The 11,770-nt window shown below is 48.3% G+C and overlaps 1 protein-coding gene across 2 annotated transcripts in view; it reads right to left on the reverse strand.

Moving 5' to 3' along the window:
* Nucleotides 1–11,770, reverse strand: part of IGDCC4 (immunoglobulin superfamily DCC subclass member 4) — a 63,768-nt gene that overhangs the window by 7,691 nt on the left and 44,307 nt on the right. The window contains exons 10-18 of one of the 2 annotated variants that reach the window (XM_031059686.1): nt 10,692–10,862; nt 9,883–10,116; nt 5,536–5,643; nt 5,076–5,259; nt 4,317–4,444; nt 3,940–4,110; nt 3,300–3,437; nt 2,701–2,806; nt 1,549–1,783 (exon numbers count right to left, since the gene is read on the reverse strand). In XM_031059686.1, the coding sequence (XP_030915546.1) occupies nt 1,549–1,783; nt 2,701–2,806; nt 3,300–3,437; nt 3,940–4,110; nt 4,317–4,444; nt 5,076–5,259; nt 5,536–5,643; nt 9,883–10,116; nt 10,692–10,862 (1,475 nt within the window). Of the gene's footprint in view, nt 1–1,548; nt 1,784–2,700; nt 2,807–3,299; nt 3,438–3,939; nt 4,111–4,316; nt 4,445–5,075; nt 5,260–5,535; nt 5,644–9,882; nt 10,117–10,691; nt 10,866–11,770 lie in introns of both variants that reach the window. The other variant, XM_031059684.1, reaches the window with a different exon arrangement.

Genomic DNA, 11,770 nt, shown 5'->3' on the forward strand with positions numbered 1-11,770 from the left:
ACCAGCCTGTTCCTGCCGGCCACCGCTCGATCTCCTTCACCTGCCGGGTCACCCTCCTGGTCGGCACGGGTGACAACGCTGCTCTCCGGGTGGCTGCTTCCCAGTGACCCTTGCTTCCCTAGCCACATCCATCAAAAAAAAAAACAACCCTCAGTGAATTTATCTCTCAGTGGCCGTTCCCCATCTAATTATGGAAACTCTACAGCCAGAACAGTCCATCTCCCCCAAAGCTCTGGTCTGTGACTTTAACTCTGTTGCTGGACACTGCCCACTCTGAGGGCCCCAAGCTCTCAGGCTGAGCCTCACATGGCCAGGCCTTGGCACTGCCCTCTCCAGCCCCACTCTGCACATATTCAGATCTTGGTGTAAGCCCTTACAGGCAAGATTGCTGCTCTGGAAGAGGGATCTGGATATGCTGCTCCCAAAAAGGCCTCGCAAAGAAGAAACTTCCCCCCACCCTGACCTGTTCTCAGGGGTAAGTCCCCATCACTGAAAACATTTGTTCCTTATTTAACTGAAGGAGTTGTAGGAAATTCCTCACACTCTTCGGCTTGGGTCCAGACAGGCAGCCACATTCCACCAAAACCCATAGATGTGGCTTGGCTGCAAACAAACAGCCTCTGCTCCAGCTGAGCTCTGATCTGCCACAGCACACAGGGATGGCCACGGGCACGGCTTCAGCTTGTGGGGCAGTGAGGCCAGCAGAGACTTTGTGCTTCCCAAAGATCCCACCTGCACTGCCTCTAGCACACGGACAGGGCTCGTGGTCAGCCAGGTACCTGAGCTCACCTTGCCTCCAGTGACACACGAGTGCATCGTTGATGCAAACATGAAATCCCATGTGCTCACAATGCATTTGTTTTACTGAACCTCCTAATTACTTTACATGCTCTCCCAGGGCTACAAAGAGAGACATAAACAGATTAACTAAATTAGGCCAATTAAAGGTTCCCTAATGGAATGAAATGTTTCAGGCAAGCTTGGAAGAGGAAATGGGCAGGGAGGAATGAAAGACAATGCAGTGTCAGGCAAACCAAGCAGGGCAGGAAAAGACTACTTCAAAAAATAAGGTTCACAAAAACCCCACAATTTCACCTCTTGTTTATCTTCAAGAGTGTTCCAGTGAACACACTATTTATGGAGCCACCTCCTTTTAGTCCAAGCAAAAGAGAATCCTGGAAGGCCACGTGTCTGCTCTAGACATCACACTTCCTCCCACCATCCACATGCCACAGCAACATGAATACCACAGCTTTCTGCAGCACCAAGTTTGGCAGCAGCTTCTCAGATTGAGGGGTCAATTTCCCAGGAGATGAAAAGGGGTGGTAGATGCACAGGGATCCCAAATTATATCCAACAGCCAAGGCTGAGCTAGTTCAAGTTTTACAGAGAGGGGAAATGTGTGACTGTCCAATACCAGCCTGCAGCCAAGACTTCTGGCACTGCAGAGCCAGGACAGGATCCCACCTGGCCTTCCCAGCAGCCACACACCAAACAAAGGCTCTTGCCAAAGATGGGAGCCCAGTCCCCATATGCATGGGTCCTTACCTTCCTCTTCCCATGGAAGATGTCCTCAGGGAGGCTCGTGTGGATGAGGCTGTGCACTTCTGCCAGCTCAGTGATGTCCCCCAGGGGCACGGGTGCATCCTCAGGGAGTGGGGACATGAGGGACTCGAGCTCATGTGAGTCCAAGGTGGCACTGGGAGAGGCCAACCCTTGCCTGCTCCGGTGGTAGTACGTGTGGTTGCCAGCAGCCTGGGAATCCAGGCCTGGCAGGGCCTCCCTGAGGGAAAACAAACAAGAGTTGACATCTCAGCTGGTCCTTGTGCAAGTGACGAGGCCCAGACCATGCCCTGCCACTCCTGGGGATATCCTTTATCATCACATCCCACTGTAACACCTTTCACTGCAGATATATCTCTGCACCACCTTGGTTAATGCCAAAGCTCAGACAATCCCACTGTGGGATGCAAAGCTGTCCCTCTGCCAGCACACCCCAAGGGCAGGAGACACTACGAGTCCCAGCATAAGCAGGTGCTCACCTACCCTGGTCCGTGGGGAGTTGTGTCACTCCTGTCACCTCTGCTTTACAAGTTAGACATGCAACAGGACAGGAAAGTTTAGTGGCCACATTAGGATGAGACTTCAGAAGCTGTTTGTTCCTGGCCCTGAGATGTGCTGTGAGCTCAAAGCTCTTCTGAACAACTGAGCTGTTTTCTGCTCGTGGTCTTTCCAAATGCTTGTGGCTGGATCCAGACCCCTGGGATAGCAGAGGGCTTTGGGCTGTATCCAATCCTCCTTAAACCAGCCTGTCACTCACTGTGAAGTCTTTCATCATTTTCCCAGATGAAGTTAACAAACCATTTCCAAACATCCTTAGAGCTGGCCAACCTCAGAAGCAAAATACTACCCATGTTAACAGACACAGGTAATAAACTGGTTCTTCCATTTTCTTGGGGCTTTTTCTTTCTCTGAAAAAAAAACCCTACTAGTCTAAGAATGCAAATTGAAGAGAAACTACTGAAAAAAATAAATCAGTGAAAAGATTATACTAAATATACTCCTTATCCATCCACAGATCCAAGCTGTGCATTAACTGTCCCCTACACCATATCCCAAGCAGTCCAGCTGAACAGGGGATACAGCTCACAGTGGTTTTGTCTCCTTCCAAGCAGCCTCCTCCTCCTGAGGTGCGCTCACCTGTGCTTGCTGTTGCGGAAGCTGGCACACATGCAGAAGAGAATGCAGAGCAGCCCCAGGCACACCCCCACGATGATCCCTGTCACAGAGTGGATATCCAGGACATCTAGGAGGGGAAGGAATGACAGCCACATCATTTCAACTGCTAGCAGGAAGAGGGTACAAAGTGTCTCACGTTCAGAGAAGCACCAGCTGTACTAAACCAACCAGGTTAAAATAGCCCTTCTAACCCAACTGTTCTGTGGTTCTGATTCTATACACATAAAACAATAAAATTCCTTGGCAGTAACAATTTAGATCAACCTGAAGCAAACTGGCACCTATGCATATTCATTAATGTCACGCCACAGCAAGATGCAGGTTGCCCTTCCAGAGGAACCAGGATGGAGAAGAGGTGAAGTTTGGCTGTGGGATGGGTTCTGGAGCTGCACATCTGAGGGCTCTGCTGTGATCTTCTGCGCTGCCCTGCAGAGAATCCTATCTCACATCCTTCACAGCAACACCAGGCAATTGCTTGGTAAACAGAAATGTCACTGCTGACAAATCAGTCTCCAGCCATGCAATTCCCTTCCTGCCCTGGGGTAAGGAGGAATTCATACCAGACAGCTTCTCCCGAAGGGTGTGCACATCCTTCACGTTGGAATAGGGACCGGATCCCACCACTGTCTTTGCTCCCATCTTGAAGAAGTACCTGGTATCACTTTCCAGGCCATGCACTTCAGTGCTGAAGATGTTTCCTGACCAAAAGCAAATCAAAAGAGATTTAAAATGTTCTGCTTCAAGAGTATTCAGAGGCTACAGAAAAGCAGCTGTGGAATTGCTCGACCCTCAGAAGTGAGGGATTTTGTGGCATTTTTGTGCATTTCATACACCTCTTCAGAAATAATGAACTTCCTGCTTACAGATCCAAAACCACTACTCCTGATGCTGCTGGCACATGTTTTTCTAGGAACTGCTGGCTGCCAGGCTGCATCTGTAGGTTATTTCCTGGATGATAATGCCTATTTCAGCCCCAGACACATATGATTTCATATCTCTCAGTAGCCATGTCCCTGGACTCTCTGCTATGACCAGGTACAGCATATGCTTCAAGAAAACTGCCAGGATGAGCTCTTCAATATTTGTCTGTATGCAAAGTGAGGCAGAAATTAGGGCAGCAGGACTGGGTGACCAGGGCTCCAGAGAGAGGAAAGGAGGCAGGAGGACTGAGGAGTATTACAGTACCTGGAAGAGACTCACCTTCTCGTGTCAGCAAGGTCCACATGTCATCTGGCTGTGTGTTGTTGGCATTGTACAGGATGAGATACTCCACAATGATGCCATTGGGCTCCACAGGTGGGCACCAGTGCACCTGGACAGCGTAAGGGTTGAGAGGGTGCAGCCGCAGGTCAGACGGAGGAGTGGAGGGCCCTGGCAGTGACAAATAAAGAGCCAGCCTGAGCAGGAGGAAGAGGAGCAGAACATTCATCCCCAGAGAGCCTCCCAGCATGGACTCAAGGTCATCAGAGCTTCGAGGGGGTCTGATATCCCATCTCTCAGGGGCTCATTGGGAGGGATCAGACAGAGACTCAAGGAAAGCCAGGAGAAATGAGGATTTGGTTGCCATGAACACTCACGGTCGGGCAGGGTGAAGCGCTCCACCACGCTGCCGAAGGGCCCGTCGATGCCAACGCCATTGGACTGCACAGCAAACTCATACCTGGTGTAGGGCTTCAGCCCACTAATGAGAATGTCTTCATCTGAGCTGGAGAGAGAGGACACAGCACAAGGCTGTGAATACCTGAGGGTTCTCCCATGTCACCCTGACACCCCACCAGGAACACTCTTAAGAGATTATCCTAACTCTGACAGTCTTTGATTTTCCATCTCTTGCAGCCATTTGAATGCAAGAACACTCAGCTCCCAGGGACAGAACAAAACAGTTCCCAGTTTTCAGGACCATTTCTGATGTACTTGCAGGGTCAGGTAGAAAACAGCCTGGTTAGACGCTAAAAATGGGCACAAGTATTCAGATGTAAGATACATCCCCAAATTATTAAAACTGCTTAAACTCTATCAATTTATAGACCAAACCTGTGAGGACCATCTCACAAATAATGAATGCATAATTGCACCTGGCCATGTTGTTAACAAGTGTGTAAGGTCCAACCACAGCAAAAAAGATGCAGACCAGTAAATGATTCCTTGGTATTCAAGTCAAGACAAGTCCCACTGCCACATCTCAGCAGTCCTGAATGTTATCTGTGACCATGGCAGATACTCCCATCATATGGAACACCTAGTTTTTTGCTAAGTTCTGTAAATTCCATGCAACTTCCTCCTGCCCTGTGTTCATTCCTCACATGAGCAACCCAAGGCAGATGAACCCTCTTTACCTGGTGTAGTACGTCACAAGAGAGGCGTTTTTCAGGCCCCAGGGGCTGAAGCGCACGGTGTAGTTGACAATTTTGACTGTTGTGAAGTCAGGTTTCTTCCAGCGGAGCCAGATGGAAGTTGAGCTGTTGGACTCTGCATAGACTTGGACCGGAGGCAGTGGAGGCCCCTTCTGCACAGGGGGATCTACGATGCAGCACAAAGAGAGATATGGAGGTGCACATGACAGTAACACCACTCACACCCAGTGGAAGAACAATCTTAATGAGAAGGGGGACATTTTGCTCCCTTCTGTCCTTCCCAATTCCTCCGATGCATTTTGCAATGACTGTCAAAGGAAGTTCCCTTATGTTATGACCTTCCCTATTTTGGTATTGTCCTTTTTGAAGTTCATCCTCTGTAATCCCTCCACCCCTCCTCTGTCAAGCAGAAGAGACACAACAACTGAAGGGCATTTCTCACCTACTGCTGCCGCAGGTGCCTTTTCTGTTTTGCCCTTCCAGACCGCTGCGTACCCATCCTCGTGCTTATTGAATGCCACCAGCTTCACCTCGTACAGTTTCCCAGGAGCTGGAAAAATCAATCAGGGTTTGCCTTGGGTTATTTTTGTCACCAACCCTCCCTACTCAGACACATTTTCTTTGATCTTGCCAGCTTTTCTCACCATCCAAGAAAGTAGCTTGAACATAATAAATACATTTTTGTTACCTTATACCTAAGTAAATATCACCTAATATCTAAATTACAGCAGGGAGTCTCCCTTCCACTTACAGGCTTCCCACACACAAACACTATCTCACAGCTGGTGTATGTTATCAGCACAGCTGCTCTGTGGTTCTCCCCTCACTTTTCTCAGAAATTAGACCAGTATTCTGGCCTCTAGCAATCTACTCAGGATCTCTAGATCTTTCTCTCTTACAAACTGCTAAAGAAACCTACACATGCTGACTCCTTTCTCTACCATGGAAGTGACTGCTCTGCACTGTTTATTCCTGAGGAGTGAGGACATTCTCTCCTACCCCAAAATGCACCTCCTGTTTCTGAAGTCCTTTCTGATTTTTTCACTGCTGTGAGGGTATTCCTTCCAGCAAGTCCTCAAATGCCCTGTTAAGTCACTGGCAGCCTTTGTTGTATGGTGTCTGTTTTGCCTTCACAGTAGAGCTTCCCAATTTGCAATCAGAAAAGCAACAGTGCATAGAAAACCCACACCAAACCCAAACTAAAAACCTCATTGCATGCTGTTCCCATCAGAGAGCCTCACACTGTGGGGAATCTCAAACTGAGCTGCAGGACAGGGACTTCTGTCTCCAAGCAGTGCTGCCCTGGTCCAAAAACCACTTCTCTCTTTCCTCCAGCCTTTCATCAGCTTCTTCATTTTTAATGGAGATGTTTAATCAAAGAAACGACTTGGGAGATATAAAGTTCTCAAAAAGACATTCCCTGCAGCAGCCAGCCCCTTCAGGAGCTCAGCCAGAGCAGTCCACACTGCCTTTTGTTGCCTTGGCTGCAGCACATTGATGAAGTTTGTTAATTTGGGACATGCCTCTTCATTCCCTGACCTCACAGATCACTGCTCTCTTTGCCAGACAACGTAAGCAGAATGAAACCTTTCTTATTGATGCCAATTTTATTATTACTGCTCTGATTACACTCCCAAAAGCTGATGGTACCAATTACCAAAGGCTTTCTCTGCTCCACAACACACGCTCACGCTCAGAATATAAAAACAGTTCAGCCACATTTTTCTCCCCCAAAGAATCCCAAAAGCAAACAGAGTTTTGTCTGCCTTCAAGACAGCCTGATCTGCATTTCCACACTCTCCAGCCACAGAAAAATGTTTCAAACCCACACAAGGGGGTAAGGCCAAAGGGCACTCAACCTCCAAAGGGCTGAGACCACGGGCTCAGAGGAACAAAGAACACCCAGCCCATCTCTTGCCAGCACCACACTCCCCTTCTGGCTGAGCCTTGGGCTGGGCTTCACTGGGACACGAGCACATCATGGATGGTGCAATCCAAAACGATGAGGAAAAGCTCACAGATGTGAGGCAGCTGTGGGCAGCTCCTGTTGGAGAATGGAGTGAAGGAAAGGACAAGTTCTCTGTCTCCATCCCTGGGCAGGATCAATACAGCAGCGGCTTACACGTGACACCAGGGGAGCTTGACTGCAAGATCAAGCACCTTACATCCTGAAAATAGGGGTATTTTGGATTTCTCAGTCAGAGGATTGGCTTCAATTTTTATACACAGGCCCAGATGTTCAAGCTCTTAGAACAGGCAGACATAAAACTCTATCAAGCTGTCAAGAAGCTGGTAGGCAGCATGAAAACAGATGTATTTCACTGCATTCCATCATACATTAAATATAAGCAGAATAATCTAGTCCAGATCATTTTAAATCACTAATCTGGATGGCTACATAATATATCCAATATGCTAAATATGTTGCTTCACTCAGCGTTTCAAGGTGTTCATATTGGCCAGGCGCCAGAAGCCATACTTTCCTTTAAGTGGGGAAAACACCCTTATTTCCAGAGAGCTACTTCCAAAGGAATGCAATCTTCCTTCATGGGAATGTGGAGGACAGGATCAGATGCCTGCCATTTATTTTTCACATAAATTATGGCCCTGGTAGTTGCACCTCAGTACAGGGAGTAAGTGCTAGAACATCGATGGAAGTCACTAAGAATTTCTCAGGGAAAACCCCTCCTGGTGATTCAGGAAAGCTTCCTTCTGATTTTGTGGACTGATGAAATTGCTGGATTTCCTGTGTGCCCTTGACCAGCTGCCCACCTCTCTCACAGGACTTCAGCATACACCTCTCAGACAAGACACATGGTACCATTAGTGATACCACTCTAAAGAGACATGGTTTGCTCCAGGGATCAGCACGAGATGGGAGAGATCTTCTATTTCAAGCCACACTTCAAACCAAGGCAAGGGACAGAGCGCTGGCTTCAGTGACACTATGGAGCTGTGGAGCCAAGTGACCACTCTGGACCTTGTTTGCACTGACATGGAACACACCACATCTGAGCCCAGCCTGGTATGCCCAGTGCCCAACCTGGGATCTCCTAACACCACCTCAAACACCAGAACAGGCTTCCTAGAGAGATGGTCGGTGCCCCAAGCCTGTCAGTGTCTAAAAGACATTTGGACAGAATTTGCTTTTATTTTTGATTAACACTGAGGTACCCAGGCAGTTGGACTCAATGACTCTTGAAGATAATACGAAGAGACAGTGTTGGATATTTCTTTTTATAGAGGGATCTTAGGAGAGGTTTCAGCACTTAGGAGTGCTGTGCTTTCTAGGCAGACATCCCTGATCTAGGAAATCCCCTCCAGCTAATTCCCCATCAGCCCAGATCATATTAGGGCTGCCAGCCCTTCCTGAGACCACTGCCTGCTCCGCCTACAAGCTGCAGCCCTTAGTGGTACAGGGCAGTTCTGTGCCATAAAACAAAACCCTTCTAAATCCCAACCACTCCTCCTTGTTTCATGTGCAGAGCCCCTCCCTTCCTCAGCACAGCCAGATTCCTGACCCTTCCTTTACTCTATGAGTGCAGGAGCACATCATTCAACAGCCCAAGAGGAGCAGAGGGAACGTCCTGGGCTGGGAGGAACCCGAGCCTGCGCTCCTGACACAGCGATAGCCAATACACAGCTGCCAAATCATACGGAAACCATCAGCGCTTGACGGATGCCCAAATTCAAGGAAGTAATTACGGAAGAACAAGCAACCTTCTCAGCATCATCGTGCCAGAGCATTTGGAACCAATTCAGCCCACTCCCAGCCCCTGCACCAACTGACTTGCCAGTGGTTGGAGCAGCACGTGATGATGTTCACATGTGGTTTCCTTGGCGCAATGATTACAGACCTAAATTCTTCAGAGAAACTCATCACTGTTAACACTCTCAATAGCAAGATGGCTGTGACAGAGCTGGGAGAACCCCACTTAGAGATGGCACAAACAGTCCTTCCAGGTGCTGCAGCCTGACCTTTACACTGTGCATAACATATATGCTACAAGTGTAAGATGAATCAGCACAACAGACACATGCCCTACAGTCTCCACTCACTGGGCAGTAACAGGGTGAAGCATGAAGTGGGGGATGGAAGAACTCTGGGAAGCAGAAAGCCTCTTTCAAGGATGCATCTGCCATGACTCTCTTCTCTCTCCATCCTGTATCAATGGGCAAATCAATTAATTAATACAATCAGATGTTAGGAACACAGTCCCTTGTGGGAAATGCCAAGCACAGTGAGCCAGGCAGGCAGGACTCACTGCTGCTCAGATCTTCTCCAGTCATTGACACTCTTCCATCTCTTTTCCTTTAGTGGGACAGAATACCGGGCTAAAATTAGTATGCTGCGAATTATCCCATCTCTGCATTTTAATACAGAGAGATTTCAAACAGCATGCAATTATAGAGCTCCTTAGAAACAGACAGGGAAGGAGAGATAATTGTCCTGACTGGAGATTTCAATCTTGGCACTCTTTATAGTGACACAATAAAAACACTAATTAAGAACCACTTATTAGCATATACTAAGTATATTGGTAACTTGGTTAAAATCCCTGCTAAATTGGCATTAGAAATTTCTGTGCTTTAAACTCTGCTCAATACAAGCCTAAAGAGCGCCACTCCAGAAAGGATTTTGGATGATCTTAAAACACCTCAGATGGCCCTGGCCCTATGTATCTCCAGTCATGCAAAACACTCTTGGGAGCATCCTGGGATGCTACAAAGTGCAAGAGACAGTCCCTGGGTTTCCACATCAAGGCCTAGGAAGATGCAGCCAGCTAACCTAGTCGAGTCAGCTCATACTGCTTCACTTTCTTCTTTAGTTTTATGGGTCCCACATCCCAGCTCTCATCTTCAGCACCATCCAAAGGGCTCTCATCACTGGACTCCTCTTGGCCCACCTCTCTGTAGTAGAGCTTGTAGCCAGATATCTGGGCATGGTTTGCTGGGGGCTGCCACGTTATCAGGAGAGACTCCATCTTTGCTCGGACCTTTAATTCTGTTGGAGCAAATGGAACTGGAAGAAGAAGAAGACAAGAGAAAAAGATTGAGCCACATGTCTCCATTTCCCCAGTCTACTGAATCCTCCTGGTCCTCAGTAGTGAGGGAAGAGTGTGAGGAAAAGGCTGTCCTGAGTGGGAAGTCTCCATTCCCTGACAGTGGAGTCAGTCACACTCTACGACTGACTTTCCCAGCTGGGTGATACAGGAAACAACAATGTCACAAAGCCACTGTGGGGGTTTCTCTGTGTATGTTCTGAGATATCACCATCTTTAACCACTGCTGGAGTCTGGTATGGCGCAGCTCTGTTTGGCAGAATTGTCACTCCCAAATGCCATTAACATTGGGCTCTGGAGTTCTGTTTGTTTTCTTTTTTTTAAAAGAACTTTCACAGCTGCACATAGAGGGTGCAAAGCCCCATTGCCAGGCAACCAGTGAGACGTACAGGGGCTGCTGAGCAGCAAGGTGAAGGTGAGCACTTTGGTCTGACCCAAACCAATGGTTGCAATTCCCAAAAGAAAGCAAGTATCTCTGAAAATGCCTTAAGCTTCCCACCCTGTCCCAAATCCCAGGCATTCCCCAGCCTCCTACCATGTGTCTGGTTGTCTCTGTCAGGAGTCCGATGCTGGGTCCACTCAGAAGGGGCCCCATATCCCACACTGGTGCTGGCTGCGATCCGAACTTTGTACACTTTGTTGGGATGGAGTGAGTACAGGGTGATCTGGGTCTCATTTCCACCCACTTCGATGGAGGTGACCTGATCTGCTGGAACCAAGGGGACACCACTGAAAACAGGGATTTCCCAGCCCAAGGGAAGTACACCTGAGCAGCCACAAGCCTCGTTACCTCCTCGTGGTCTGCACGCCCTGGGCTGGCTTGGCTTTGCCCAGAGCAGTCTTATGCCATCAGAAAAAAACTGTAAGGCTGGGGAGATATTCTGACTGACAACTCCCTTCATTACATTCCAAATTGCAGGTTGCCTTTAGCACCAGAGCCTGCCCAGAGGGAGCTGTCAGAAACCTTGCTCTGATGATGTGATGGTGGAACATGAGCACAGTTAATAGGAGCTGATGGCATGTTCCAATGCTTCTCACTGTTGTATTTAAACCCTCACCTTAATGTGAACCAGAACTGTCCAGCAGCCCTGCTTTCCGCAAAATTCACACCCTCATCCACACCAGACAGAGGTTTTACTGCTCCCTCTTCAGCCCACCCAAGTTCATAAGGGAGGTAACAGGAAATTTAAACTGAGACTAGCCTGGGATTTTCACTGTATCAGCTTCACTTTTGCTGAAGATTCATGTGGCCTGTTTAGAGTACACAGAGGTCTTGATTTCAACTTCCCTTGGCATTAACTCAGGCAGGAGCACTGTCTCTGCTATGTAACAGCGTACTGCTGAGTGTGATCCCTGGATTGCAAGTGTTTCCAAGGTTTTACGATGCCACTGAGCCATGTGCAGGCTCAAGGCAAAAGAACCAGAGCCAGGAGTCACAGCACAGACTACTAAGCCAGTTCAAATACATGGGAACATGTCCAGCACCTCATCACACTCGCCATCCTTCTCTCAGGAAGAATCATGACCCTGGGAAGTGAGAAGCTGCAGAGCTTTGACAGTTTTAAGAGCAAATACCCAGAAGGATTTGCAAAGCAAGCACACGTGGAATTGGAA

Source organism: Geospiza fortis, unplaced genomic scaffold (genome assembly GCF_000277835.1).
Source record: "Geospiza fortis unplaced genomic scaffold, GeoFor_1.0 scaffold2, whole genome shotgun sequence".
Taxonomy (NCBI): domain Eukaryota; kingdom Metazoa; phylum Chordata; class Aves; order Passeriformes; family Thraupidae; genus Geospiza; species Geospiza fortis.